The 15,586-nt window shown below is 36.1% G+C and overlaps 1 protein-coding gene across 1 annotated transcript; it reads right to left on the bottom strand.

Moving 5' to 3' along the window:
* Positions 1 to 2,910: 2,910 nt before the first annotated feature.
* On the bottom strand, positions 2,911 to 15,349 carry LOC105836006. Its single transcript, XM_012679747.3, has 6 exons — positions 14,418 to 15,349; positions 9,493 to 9,558; positions 7,207 to 7,272; positions 6,970 to 7,132; positions 5,492 to 5,843; positions 2,911 to 3,441 (listed from the first exon to the last, which is right to left on the bottom strand). The coding sequence occupies exons 1-6, from the start codon at positions 14,830 to 14,832 to the stop codon at positions 3,259 to 3,261; spliced, it is 1,245 nt and encodes a 414-aa protein (XP_012535201.2). The 5' UTR covers positions 14,833 to 15,349; the 3' UTR covers positions 2,911 to 3,258.
* Positions 15,350 to 15,586: the final 237 nt, after the last annotated feature.

Raw genomic sequence — 15,586 nt, 5'->3', positions numbered from 1 at the left:
GCTTTTTATTTGTCGTTGATTTAAAAAGATATTTATGTAATTGATTAACTTTTATTGAAAGCATTGGATATAAAGCTAAGATCGCGAAACAAAAGTGTGCAAATAATAAAATTGGTGGCTCTCGAAATTGAGAATCTTCTTTAATCTGTTTAAAAGCATCTGATTGACACAAGTGATGGAGGATGATTGATTGTAGACGACCGTATCGTAACAATGAACACTACCGAGTTCTACAGTCGTTCTTAACAACGCTGTAGAAAGATATTATCTGAAGATTTGCAAGAAAATTTATCGAATGAAATTTATTTGGCGAACAGATTTGCGATCTTGATGTATCATGAAATTTTCCATAACATCAGTTTTAAACGAGATATGAATGATATACGAGAAAAAGATGATATCTTGTCATTGAAACTTGAGCTTTAACGTTTAAAATTAATTTAAAAGATTACTTATACGAATTTCTGTTTAACGGTCTAATATAAATTATGCATTAAAGGATAAAAGCGGGAGAGCATCGGGAAAATAAATTATTTCTTCAATTAATTCGCGTTCACGTAGAAACGATCAATTGTAAAATCGTTGCTGTGTCGAAATTTGATTCGAAAACGTACACAAAGCCGGTAACATTATAAATAAATTTAATAAATTTTATTTACAAATTGCAATAATCTTAATCACTAAATGCGGTTCTACTTACGGTATACACGTTATCACTAAATTATCTAATAACAATTAACAAAACATCAACGTTAATTCTGCTATAATACATGTTGCTCTTTAATTATAATCCTAGCCGACGTTTATGGCGCAATACTGCGTTTAGCATAATTACGATATAACAATTAACTTAATAGTATACGATGTTCCGGCAAACTATATACGTGCCAGTACGTATTACATTTTATACATCGTTTGTACATTGTACTTTACAGTCGGAAATTCGAAAACTAAAATGAAAATAGCTCGCACTGTTAATCATTGAAAAATAATTTTTGATCAATTGGAGCAATTGAAGAAGAAAAAAGATGCAGTCGTTCCGAAAATATTTTTGAAATTACTTCAAACGTAATACTTGTTTTAATTATTTATGTAAACAAACTTCTAAATTTATAAATCACTTTTTATGTAATACATAATAATCATTTTATGTTATAAAATAATATCTCTTTGGTAATTACAAATTGAAAGTAGGAAGTAATATTTAAGTAGAAATTGTCATAAATTGCGCTTTAAAATTTATGAGATTTCGTGCAATCAAACTTTGCATTTTAGAAAAATTACATTTCGTGTTTGGACTACTCAAGTATTTGAAAAGCATTGAGAAATCTTTTATTTATATAGTCGCTAAGAAAAATTTATATAAATTATTATAAAAACCTTTTAAGCACACATGTCTCATTATCAATTAATTATTCACTTTATTATTAAGTTTTAAATTAAATTATTACTAAGTACATTTATTTGCATAAAAAGGAAAATGGCGCGATAAATGAGTGGAAGACCAATAGATTTTTCATTGGTATCGGCTTGCCACGTGGCTTCCGCGGCGTCGGCAAAATTTATTGTTTGCAATGTACAGCAGCCAATGAAAATTGATGCGCGACGTATGGCACACGCTGAAAGTTCTGAGTGCCTTACCCTGTACAACAGTTTCGAGAAAAACGACGTGCCATTTTGCTAATAGTTTTCATCACTGTAAAACCGCCTCTACGGCGGCCTCGCCTCGTTCATCATTGATCACCGACACCTGCGGTGGACGAACGGTCGGCCGACGATTTCGCAATGCTGAAGATTGGACGCCATCGCCACTCAAGGTCGTAATACTTTCGCTCGTCTTTATCAGCGGATTAGAGATGCGCCGGGAGATTCACCGAGCGAGCGAGCGAGCGGCTCGATGAATTAAACATTTCGCCTCTTTTGCACCGATGCACTCGCGCGGCGGGTGATGAGAAATCTTACCGGTGCCTTCGCGCGGAATTGCGCCGGGTTTCCAATGCAGATGCTAACGAAATGAGTTACCGTATAGTGTTGAATCATGTAAATCGCATACATACGGGCCGCATGTAGCGCAAGCCAATTCTTAATCTCTCTGAGCGAGCGGTGCGTAAAATTCCAACATTCGGATCTTCAATTTGTATTCAATCGAATTGATTATCTCGGCGAAAGGGTAGGTATTTTCGGAAATAATTAGTTTAGCTCGGATTGAAAGGGACGAAACGAGCGAAAGGAAGCCGATAACCCGCGCCGTCGCGTATAAGACACTCCTTCTTCGGCAAGACAATGGGTAATCGAAGGTGAGCATCGGGCAAGGTAGTCAAAGACCTTCGGGTCTGGTCAACGCGTACATATACATATATATTACATAATACAATATATCCCTGGTAGCACAAAACGTTGGCGCAATATTGGGAAATAAAGCAATATTCCCAATATTGGTACACAATACTGTAAAGTAGACCCTTCACCTTATTTAGCCAATTTAGTCTAAGCAGTAATATTGGCTCAATATTGATTCAACATTAGGCCAATGTTGAACCAATCAATTTTTCATATTGAACATTAATTGCATTCTAATTTGGCTAATGCATTCTTAATATAACCAATGTTTAGCCAATATTATCCAGTGTATTGCCAATGTATTGTGCTACTGGATATATATATATATATATATATATATATATATATATAACGTATATTAATATATACAATATATTTCTAATATATTAAAAAATACATATGTACATACATATACGAAGAGAATTTTCTCTTAAAAATTACCCTGAAAATCATGGTAATTGTGAGACAACGTAAACCTTAAAGAATTTTACTATACTTTTAACAAAATTTACTAAAATTTTAATAAAATTAGGCAAAGTTTTAGTAAATTTTGTTAGAAGTATAATAAAATTCTTCAAGGCTTACGTTGTACCACAATTACCACGATTTTCAAGATAATTTTTAAGAGAACATTATTTCCGTGTATGTATTACGTAACAAAATTCGGGACTTCAAAATCGACTCGAAACAATACCCGCGGCGCTTTATAGCCGCGGGTATCGCTTCGCGTCCGTGTGGCAACGCGGAGTGCATTGTACAACGGTACGGTCGCGATCGATCACCTCACCTCGTACGAAGGATCCGCGCTCGTTGTCAGATAGACATTAGGTACTCGTGTTATTGCGCTCGTAACTGCAGCGCGCGATCCGATGCGATTCGGCGATGCAACTCCGGAACGGGGGAGGGGGTGTCTCTTCTTCAGGGTATCAGCAGATGCGTGACATCGCCGAACTCGTACTCCTCCACGAGGACGTGAAACAGATCCCTCATGGTCAAGTGGTGAATTGTCTCGTTCACGTGGCTCGTAACGTAATCCTGTATCGGGGGCAGTATGTCCGGTTTAATGATGTCCAGCGCTTCCGGCGTTAAATCCTCGAAGACCTGTAAGCCGACCGATTAATTTTTTATACACTGAGAAAACAAAAGGAGGGATAGCTAAAAGAAAATAGTTACGAATTGTGAATTATTTGTTACTTTAAGAAACATACAGTGAGAGAAAAAAATAGTTGCATTTACCATAGTTTATAGTTATTTTTGGCCGTAACAATATTTTTATAGTTAAATTAACAATATAAATTATGGTTAACTTAACACTATATTATTGTTACAATAGCTATAGCATTTGTTCATACACCCATATGTATAGTTAAACGTGCTATAATTGTGATTTATGTATGGTAGAAATTATTATAATTTATAGTAAACTTTTTAGTTTATAGTAAAATTTTTACCCTGTTTGGCATAACTATACATATATGGTTATTTACACTAACATTATAGCAATAATAACTATAAAATAGATATTTGCAATTATAATTATTTTACTATGCAATTATAGTTGCAAATACTAGACACTGTTCTCTCAGTGTATTGTCGGAGATACAAATCGCATTTGTTCACTTAGAGTTCAATGGTTACAACAGTAAATCACATTTAATCACTTAGAGTTTAATGGCTATAACAGCAAATCAAACGTAACATAATTATTTCTCACAACTAGCTCTCACAACAGAGTTATTTGTTGTCCCACGTAAACAAATTATTTGCTACGGTAGCTTCTGTCTTGTTAATTTAACAAAAATATTTCTCTCAGTGTACGATCGGAAATACCACCGTCGTCGTGAGATCACCCCCGATTAAACACGCGCCGGATAAAATCCAACCCCTCCTGCGGTGGATTTTATCCCGCTGGAATTTCGCGTCGGAGTGTATCGAGTGTTATATTTAATATCGAAATTTTACCGTGGGGAAAATTAAATGTACGGATTCGCGGATCACATTGAAAATCCCTGTGATTTTTCATTGTCGGGCCGGGTCGACAGGTTAAGTACGAATCGTTTCGTACATTCGATATGTACGCATATACCAACGGTCTGTGATTCATTGCAGTCATTCGGTGATAATCAATTGGCGACACGTGTTCAAATCGACAGTTGCGCGCGGCCGAGATTTGCCCAGGTGCCGAGGTGAAACGCGAATCGACCGATTAATATTCGACGAGCGACATGGAATTTCGGTTTCAATGGCCGGATAAACGCGGCCTCGCCCCACTAATGTTTGCGTGTGCATCGCGAATAAAGTCGGAGTACGGCCGTATGGAAAAAGTTTCCCAGTGAATATTACACCGCGGGATAGTAAGCGATCGTAAAATGAACTAATCCGTGAAAAACGGCTATAATTTGTAAAAGTGCGATAAATGTCCGCGCGGACCGTGAAATTGCAAAGTCATCTTCGCGGCCGGGGAACATTACGAGCGAAAATAAATTTTATTTCGCTCACTCGAAGGGTTATTTCGCACATCTGCTTTTATGTAGATTTTATGAGGGCGTAGGTAAAATTCTAGTTACTTTAACGTTTAAAAGATTCTCTTTTCCCATCTCTCTTTTCGTGTTTTTTCATTTAATTGTTGAGATATTTGTTAGGATTTTTATGTTGAACAAAGGTTTTTCCAAAAATATTGTCGTAAAATAATATTTGATAATTAAGATGCAAATGGTCAGCACATTATGTTCTCTGTTATTTTTCTCGGTGGTCATATAAATTTTATTGTAATCATCTAAATTTTATGTAAAATCGTATAAGGTGTTACACTCGTAAACGTGGTACCATTATAATTGTTGGGCAATTAAGATTGGAAGCAGATATTTATCGAGACGCTTATTCGCAAACAATGTCCCTTTTTTAAAAATATTCTGTTTTCATCGAAAGTTAATAATTTTAAACAATACATTGCTGACACTTTGTAAAAAAAAAAAATGAAAAAAACCTCCGATATTAAAACTGTACTTGGTATCGTGAAACGTCAAATATAAAATAAAACGAATTATTTTCGTTTGTCGCAAAGTTAAACACAATCTTCTTAATTAATTATTAACTACTTAAATAAACAAGACTCGCTCAAAGAGCGAACTATGTTCATTATTAGTCTTGCCTTGCTCATAATTTGTCCGATTTCCTCGCCGCCCATGAAGTTCTCCAAGTGCATCTTGATGGTGCGCAGCGAGAAGTCGAGGTCGAATCTCTTCAAGTACATACCTCTGGCGTAGCCCAGTACGGTTTTCACGTAAACGCGGAAATCACGTACGGTCGTTCGGAAGGAGCCCGCGCCGCGTAGCGGGTACGTATCGCCTATTATCCCGGAAATGTTGTAACGGCCCGACGCGTAAATCTCGGGAATGGAGATGTTGATGGTGATGGTAGGTCCGATCAGCGATAACTTGGCTCGGTCGATCAGGAAAGTCGACAGGTTTCTCATTTCCAGGTTCTCGATAACTAAAGATATTCTGGGGAAGAAGAAAGGAAAGAGAAAAGATTTACGGCCACATTTTACGGAATCGTCTTGTTTGCGGAAGCGTTAACACGTGGCGATTGCAACAATTGGCGTCTAAGCGTAGAAGCAAATATTCGGGGAATACCCGCGGAAGAACACTTCCTAGGAAGTGTTGTTCTTTACGAGCGATAAAATGAGACTAAAACGTACGGACAATGCGAGACCAATTATCGGAAATAGTATAATTCCGTTCAATTTTCGATGTTACGCTAAGTACAATAAAAAAAAAATCTTGTTAACTATTACTTTCGTTGCCACTAAATAAAGTGGCGAATCAAATTCAGTGAAGTTGTAATTATGTTATTGTTATTGTTTAAGTAAAGTTTGTGGCAATGTTCAACGTTAATGAAATTAATAGCGACAGATTAATTGTTATTAAAATTGTTTTTGATTTTATGGATTTTTGTAGCGTGCACTCCGTATATTGAAGCTACATTGGAAAAAAGAGTTTAATAATAAGCAAATTTCTACGATAATTACTGAACTTTGGTGAAATAATTTCAATTTAATCTTTGATCAATATTTAGCAACTGTTTAATAATTGATTACTGTTAATATAATTATTAAATTTGACTAAATATTTTTGGTTATATTAATAAAACATTTAATTTAAATTATTTCACCATTATTAATTAATTGTTTTAATAAACATACGCCAGTTGAGGCTTTCAACAATCTATTTTTTGTTAATCATTACTGGCCACAATTTGAATTATTTCTGCTACATTGTCGATTATTAATTATCATTACTAAACTTCCTTTTAGCGTACCAATGATAAAACTGAAAAAGTTTGATAATAATAATCGAACCTAGATGATAATTATTAAGCTAGTAAAATAATTTCAATGCTCCTTAATATATCCAAATATTTAATAGTAGTAATATTCAATAATCGCTTGCCGCAATCATGTTCGATTACTATATTCAATTAAAAACTATAATTAACTAAATATTTAATTAAAATTATTTCACCAAAGTTTGATTATTATTATCAAATTTTCTCTCCGATATATACTTTCTTCGTTTATCGAATTTTTCATAATCTTTGGAATTTCGCGGTGCATATCTGTCGACTCACTTTCCGATCTCTGGATTGTCCGTGTCGATATCGATCTCGTCGAGAGTGAACGGCTCCAATGGAGGAATACCCAGTTCCGGGATACCTTTGCTCATTCGAGTGCGGAATCTCTCTAGGAATCTTCTCAGCTTGAACTCAAGACCCCTTGAGGCTGCACTGTCAACTGTCCGACAATTAACGTAAATGTGACTGACAGTAAATACGTACCGTAGGATACAATATATGAGCGAGACTTACTGTATCCGGTCGTCACTCTGGTAGCGTTGAGCAGCAAATTTCTCGGCTTCTCCACCGCGCTGGTTACTACAATCAGAAGGCGTGAGTGTCTCTCATTATTTGCATTTCCCTGCATTCATCTTATTTATCTTATTGCGCCCGCTTGTTATTGCCGCCGCTTAGATATTAACTCTTTCAATGCCGCGATGACCGAGCTTTCTGTGCGTGGTTGTTATGTCACCTCCGCTTTATTATTTACACATACGTGAAATTACACGCGTGTATTGTGAATAGGCGCGCTTTATTTAATCTCGCTCGGAATATAATAGAAAACAAATTACTGCATATTCCGTGGGATCTGATACGATTTAACGATATGAATCATGCGCGCTTAGAACGTAAACTAACATTATTTTATCGATTTTTATGGGATTAATCTTCGAAAAGGCAAATTGACTTTTAACCCTTTTTGGGGGAGAAAAGTAAATTAAATCTCATGCTAACGTTTATATCGAGAAATTACTGTTGCTCAAAATACAATTTCTTTTATATTTCCGAATGAAATAAAAATTCACATTTTAAAATCAATTAATATCAGGTTTATTATAAAACAAATTGAAAATATAATTTTTTTTTTAATTACGGGATTATTCTTTTAATTATGGGAAACACGACACAATTAAGTTTATTACAATTTAAAAATAATATAACCCAATATATGTATATTTATTAACGTCACGACAAGGAGTTGAGTTGCCAAGAAATATTCAATCAAAACACACAGATTTCTCAGAAGACAGAAGCACGGAAATAATTTCAAGCGTAACATAATGAGATCGTTAATTAATCAGCATTGTGACGATTTCTCCGCGTAACTTTCTTTAGTCTTTGACATGTACTATTTGCATTTAAATAGAATACGCGGGGCGACTACTAATTTATTCTCGAGTTCATTGAAACATTTATTATTTTGTTACATGCTTTTATTAGCACTCTCTGATATTTCAGTGGTGCATTATTAAGACGAACTTAAAATAAGTATCGTCAATGATAACCGTGTCAATTACTGTGTTAATTACTCGAATCACGTTGTTTTTCTATAAATCTCGTATCGCGAGAATTAAAATGGCATTGCAGTTGTTTTCCACCGTTGAAAAAAAAAGTTCGTTAATTTATTCCGAGCGCCTCTTATATCTTCGCGCACAATTACTCAGACTTAATTAACTTAAATGCGCGCTTATCCCAAGTCTAATTGTACAAATTCGAATTATCAAGGCACATGTTATCTAGATTTGAAGTTATTCTTTTCTTAATTTCTCTCGTTAAACGATTATGTCAATAAGGTCGATAAGTAAAGCGCGTGAACGTTCAATTTAATTGTGATTATTTGTAAGCGCTTTACGAAGCGCCACTCGATATCTCTTATTCAAAAAAGACTTAAAAAAACGATCCGGGTCACGAGCTTGATACAATTACAAGCGTATTGCTCGGGAATAAAGAGAAACGTAATCTCTTCTCAATCGAAAAGCGCCGCGTCGCGTTATTACAGATCGAATAACCGTGTTGCCACTTCTGTGTTAGACGTTTGCATATTTGCATCCCCGAGCTTGTCGACGCCACGCGCGTTCCGGAGAGTTTACATTAACGCGAATTACGCCCTTCAACGCTCCGTGCGGAAGTAATAGTCGTTAAGACCTTCCGACATGCTTTCGGTTACGTTGCAATCTCTCGAGATTCACATCGTTAAACATACTAATTTTGCAAATGATAAGTACGGAGCTGACAGAGTTTTTTTTTTTAGTTGCTCCAACTATAACGATACTCGGAAAGTATATTACAAATGTAGTATAATACAAATTGTTATACATAATATTTTTTATTTGACTTTTGAAGTAGGAATCGAGAATTCTCAAATTTTCATCCTTCTAAATCGTCTGAATTAAATTTAAAGGATTAAATTAAAATATTTGTTAATGATCACTAAAAATTGTCTTCTTCCTAATTAAGCCTATTTTTTAAATAGCTTATATAAATAGTAGTGTAATAAATTAATAATTATAATAGCAATATATTTCTATTACAAGGTGATGTAAACGCTTCCAAATCAAAGTCCCGTAATATGTTTATCTCAACGCTAAATGCTTCTCTTATCAACAGCTGCACGCATAAGCATTTGCAAATTTCGAAAAGCCGTCCTGTTTCTGCTCTTCTTTTTCAAAGCTGCGCTGAAGCCGCACTAAGCGTAGAAGAAGAATGCATGTAAGCCTTTGAATAAACATTGAATAAACAACTTATGCGAACACATACTGTAGTCCGCGGCAGTGTCCGTAACGCGATGCAATAGTTCTTTTTGCCGTTGCACGACTCCCGTTACTGTAACAAACGATCACAAGTCAACGAGGCATCCTACCAAGGTAGAAGCCACAATTAAAACCTCTTCTGCATTAATTATCACTAATACTTAAGTAATAATAATAATTTTCATAATTCCGCGCAACACAATGAAAATAATTGCGGTTTTTTTTTTTTTTTTTGAAGAGCAACCAACGATTATCGCGTGACATACTTGTGCCAAGGATGCCCCAAATAACATTTTTTATTAACAATATAAAAGAGAATCGAGAATTCGAACTTTAATTATTCTAAAACATCTGAATAAATTTAAGGGGACATTTTCTCAGATAATATTTTAAAAATTAGATTTTTTTTTTTTGATGAGAAAGAAAATCTTTTGAAGAGAGTAAGGTGACTTATAATTTCCCTTTGATTTCTCAATGCATTATTAACGCAAATATAAATTATGTCGTCCGATCGTGTATAAATGATACTTCAATGTCTCGTGCTTTCCTCCATTCTTCCCACATTAGAAGATGGATTATACTTTGGACTCACGTGAATGCATTCACTTTGATATTAATGCCCCACCATATAACACAGGGGGGATGTTCGTGAACGTTGCATTTGGCAATCGACTCCCTCAAGGCGCCTTTATTCGCACGCGTTTAATTAAACCGTTTGCTGGCGGCGCGTTGATTGCGGATGCGAAGATCAACCATCACGATCCCCGGGAAACGGCCGGGAGGCCGAGACCTGTTACGTGTTATCCGGCGATTTCGATTTATGGTAATTAAATGATTAATGGAATTTCAAGCAACGATTTTGTTTTACCGTAACAACAAAGGAACTTCAGCATAAGCCTCAGTCGGCTTTCTGATCGGGAGCCGCATGTTAAATGCACCCACATCCCGCGCGGTTCTGGTATGATAATTAAATGATTAATCGAGTTTCAAGCAGGGTTTTGTTCCAGCAACAAAGGGGGCTCGAAAACACGCCACTCGCCAAATCTCACGCGCTACAATGGGCGCGTTACACATTGCAAAAGGACCGACAGAAATCGCTGATCGAATAATGAAGTCAAGTCATTGCGCCGGATCTGACGAAACTTAAAGGGGTTCCAGTCGTTCTTTTCCCCCCTTCCCCCTCCTCACTTTTGCGGTTTTACAGTTACGTCCGATCTGTCATGCTCAGACGCGCTTCGATCCGCGTTGCATGTAAGAAAAAAATTTCGCCCGTTCCAGTTCTTTTAACGCATTTTAGCGACGACGACGACGTAATAGAACGCTGTCAGCGGCAACAATTTTTGTCGTCACTTTTATTTTAATCGCGCGACATCGTTACATAATGCAACCGTTATATCTGTATATACATGTCGCTGACCGTAAAACTGTGTTAATTGGCATGAGAAACGAGTTAGCGATATTAAACTTATAATCTCCACTCAAGAGCAAATTGGAAGAAGGCACGCGAGCTGCGTTTCACTCTATCCGCTCTTAAATCGTCAACGGATATTGAATAATACGTCGTTCTCGCGTTAAACGATTATTACGGGCGCAAAAAAGTACTTTTCGGCTGGGATATTACAAAGAGACAATGGAGCTGCGATTACGTGCTCTCTTTTTCTTTTTCCCGACAGTTTCGCGAATAAGAGTCGCAGTTTAGCACAGATTAACAAACGCGCGTGCTCGGGTAATCCCAGTTATTATGCATTCATGCTGGCGCGCGGCGATCTGCGAAGTAGCTGCATCTGCAAATACAGATGTGTGACTAAGGTCGATTGATAATAAGAGGAGCAACTCGCGTCTAATTTCAATTTCTTATATGTTGTAGGAATTCCACGCCGTTAGTTCCATTATTTTTATTCCTCGTGCGTGTGAAACGTTCCGCATAAAGAATCTGAATCATCGTTGCTTCCGTGAACAAACACGGCCGGCACGGTCTTCCTTTTTTTTTTTTCAACGCATGATAAAAGATGTCCTTTGGATTCTTCAATAATCTTTATTACTGATTCAGCGAAATCTGACTTAGCATTACGGGAGTTTACTTAAATTTTCTAAAAGATTTCCCGGAGACTATTACCGGATTTTTCAAGAATTTTACTTAAACTTTCTATAACATTAGAGAATTCCTTAATGTAACTTTGAAACAAGTTTATTTTATTACATCTTGTAATATTGTTAATTATGTAATTATAATAAAAGCTACTAAAATTTGAATATTAACTTTCCGTAGGCAATTTGGGGGTTTTCTGTTTAACCTATTTCTTTCCGTTCTAGGGTTTCACAAATATTTTAGAAATATTCAAGGTTAAAACATTCCTGATACATTCACAAATAGTTGTTTAATATTCAAGTGTTAAAACTTTTATTTTATAAAAATTGAAATTTGTAAGAGTAAAATTGCATTTGTGTAAAAAAAATTCAGATAGTTTAAGGCGAATTAAATATAAAAAAAAAACTGAAAAAACAATATAAATTAAATGGCATATAATGATTTGTAGGCAATACATAGATCTAGCTTATCGAAAGTATAAAATTTGAAAAGCAATTTATAAATATTAATTTATAAATTTTAGACCGATGTTATGCTTGTGTTTTTTATTATCACTGATTTAAAAGAAAACTGACATACGTCAAATGAAAATGTATGTGTATGCACTGATAGAAAAGATTTTATTCAAATAAATAATTATTTAAATATAGTACTAATAACATGTTTTGTAAAAAAATCAGTATTATTTATTTCAAACAAGTAATATTTTGTTTGTAGTCAAAATTTTCTACTAAAGTAAATAGTAAACACAGACCAAAGAAGCAATTAAAATTTTTACTGTTTTTCATCAAATTATATACGTATTTATGATATAATTTTCTCAATTTCTTCTTATGATCCGTAGCTAACTATCATACTTATTAATTTTTACTATAAAAAATTTTCTTTGTATTTATTTAAATCAAGAATTTTTTTGTCAGTGTAATTAATTATTGACATTTTACATTATTAAAAAAAAATTGATTAGCAAGAAAAAGAGAGAAAATTTAAATTTAAAAGTAAAATTTCAGACAAATTTTGCTCTGTAATTATTTATTGATAAAATTGTATGAAAATTTACAATTTCTAAAGGTAAAAAAGAAATTACCTGAAAATTTCATGTTTTTCCCATTTTCACCGAGATAAGCAATTTGTTTTTAATAAAATACAATTTATCCAATCCTCCTACACGCAATTCACTCAAATGTTGTTAAAAATATTTTTTTTATCTTTAATCGAACAAATTTTAATTTTACCTTAAGATTTACCCTATTCATTGCTAGAGATAATAATTTTTTGCACAAAGTGCGACATGGAGTGTTTGTTAAGTACATTTATATTTACGAGTATAATTTTGATAACATACAAGTAGCGTATCTTAATGTTCAATCGTAATGACCTCCGACACAACAGTTTGAATAGAGAGAGTTCATCTGCGTTTCAACTATGGTTATTTTCTAAGTAATTACATAATATCGTAATGTCATCTCGGAACGTTTATGTTAACAACGTACAGTTATCGCGAATGTCTTTCACATCGTTCCGTCCACGAAGGAGTCTGTTAATGCAATTTGCATTTAAAAAAAAAAAAGAAAATACACGCCAGTACAAAGTATTTATCAGTTCGCACGAGAAACGTGTGCATGAATTATTATCTAAGAGCTCGATCAAATTGGAATAGCTGTGTAATCTATTTTGCATCCGATTAAAAATTTAGGTCACTGCGCACCACAATAAATTTCGCATTAATTTATGCGAAACTATTTATGCAAATTGGCGGCGCGAGCCAACCGCAATATTTAGGAAACTCTTGCGCCCGGCATTACGTGATTCAGGGATTATTATTTAAATAGTACGACGTGATTCACAAAAAAGATTTACCCGCGTGTCTCACTTCCATCAATCAAATACTTTCATGCGGCGCTCGGTCGAGGAAAGGCCTCTTCGAAGCTCTCTCTCTCTAATATCGTTATCTAACATCTGCCTACTTAAACTTTCCATCCATCGCCTCATCCTTAATTGATACCGTTGTATCGCCATATTTACGTTTTCACTTTCATTGGACGATACAGCGACTTCTACGCTACGGGCGTCGTTATCTATTATGACATCTAAATTTTCCAAGCCTTCCAATTAATCTACCTGTCTAACGCGCGTTCATAATTAGAAAATCATTTGGCAGGATAATGTTCTGGATTTTAAATTTCTTTAGAAAAGTCAATTTCTTTCGAACGGCACGGTTAAATGAACCGAGCCGACGACAATTACGAAACCATCAAAGAAACTTCTCTCATATAAGTAAATAGGTAATCTTTATTACATCTTGCGTTGGACCATTAATTTACAAGTTACGCGCGACATAAAATTACGAAGCTGTCAAATTACTTGAGGCGCTTTAAGTTACAACATCCTTAGCCGTTACATCAAAATCCATTGTACAAATAATTTCTATCTGTATTACCTTGCGTATAAAAATGTACATGTAAATACATGCCGTAATTGTTATTATTTACGCTAGTATTAATTATTAATATGATTCGCACAACCAGCCATTAAGATGAGTTAATCTATTACGAGCGGCGGTTCAGAATGAATTGAAATACTTCAAATGTAAAAGTTTTCAATTAAGCTTTTGGAGTCGGATAAAATAATTTGCACACTTTTGTAATTTATTTCTCTCTCTCTGTTTATTTCTTCATGTAACATAAACTTTTAGTTTGCGAAGATGAAAACTGAGATGCCGAACTCTTCAAAATGTTTACTCTTTAACTCCGGCTCGCCAAATATTTCTGGCGCACGCACGCGAAATACCCTAGGAGCAAATAAAAACCCGGCCCGATACATCTCGGGGGAGATTGACTTACGGAAATTGGTTGCGGTACTCGCGACGTTACCGAGCAGGCTGTTGGCAGGCAGGGGCTCGGCCGGCGACGCGTGCACCATCGCCACCCCGACGACGAGGGCGAGGCGCATCATCCTCGGGACGCGGCTCGCCGCGCGGCACTTCATCGTTCGCCGCGTGCGCCTGATGTGACAGCTACGGTAGATGGGAAAATCGCCGCGGAAAATCGTGCGGGCAAAAGACCAACGGAAAAAAAACAACAAAACAAAAAGGGAGAAGAAGAAGAAGAAGAGACCGGACGACCCGCTCTCGTGCGAGCAGGAAGGCTGACTGACAAGATGAAAAACTGTCGTCGCGCCGGTAGCGCGCGGTTTGCTGCTACTGCTGCTGCACGACGACGAGTCACCGTCGCTACCGCTCCTGGGGCACCGATGCATTTTTCGGACTTCTGCCACACAGCCGTGGCGGTAGAGGGGATGAGGAACTGAGGACAAGAGCCAATCGTGCACCGGGCGCTCGCTAATTCCTCCGTACGATTGGGCCTTACCATTGGCTCCTCATCCCCCCCGCGGACGCGGCCGTGTGGCAGAAGTTCGAAAACTGCAACTGTGGGCCTTCCTGCCCGCCCGTCTACCTTGCACGCGCGTGCACGTGCGTATATATGTGGAAGTGCGAGCGTGCCGAGCGAAAGTGAGCGCTCGTGCACGCACGCGGCGGACGATGGTTCGCATCGCTCGGTGCTCAGAGCTCTACTCGCGCCGAAATGATCGCTCGAGGCGAGACAGGTCGCCTCCGTTGAATCGGAGAATCGATGATAATGAGATGCCCAGAAAGAATTTTTTTTTTTTTGCGAATCTTGCATAAATTTCACGCACCCTCAACTTGTCATTTATTTACAATAAAATGTAATATCTGCTGCAAAACGTAATTTAAAGTAATATTTTCTTCTAACGGACAGATTTAATAATTACATGTGATAAAAAAGAACGTAAATGTTGTAATTTATTAATTTAAAACTTGCCTCAAAAAGAGTTTAGTTATAAATATGTAGTTATAATTGTAAATTAAAAGTTATAATTTAGCCTTGGTCAAAGTTACCTAATGCCTTGGTAATACACTTTCCTAAAGATACACTGAGAAAAAAGTGTGTGATATTTGCGACTATAATTGCGTAGTAAAATAATTTATAGT

This window comes from Monomorium pharaonis, chromosome 10 (genome assembly GCF_013373865.1).
Source record: "Monomorium pharaonis isolate MP-MQ-018 chromosome 10, ASM1337386v2, whole genome shotgun sequence".
NCBI classification, from domain to species: domain Eukaryota; kingdom Metazoa; phylum Arthropoda; class Insecta; order Hymenoptera; family Formicidae; genus Monomorium; species Monomorium pharaonis.
The sequence above is the reverse complement of the archived record's forward strand: the minus strand, read 5'-3'. Positions and strand labels throughout refer to the sequence as shown.

Excerpts from the sequence above, each read along its gene's own strand:
- LOC105836006 (XM_012679747.3), bottom strand. The coding sequence starts at position 14,832 with ATGCATCGGTGCCCCAGGAGCGGTAGCGACGGTGACTCGTCGTCGTGC. Across the intron at positions 7,273-9,492 it reads GGACACTGCCGCGGACTACA|TAACCAGCGCGGTGGAGAAG; the intron begins GTATGTGTTCGC and ends TTCTGATTGTAG. Across the intron at positions 7,133-7,206 it reads CAGAGTGACGACCGGATACA|TTGACAGTGCAGCCTCAAGG; the intron begins GTAAGTCTCGCT and ends ATTGTCGGACAG.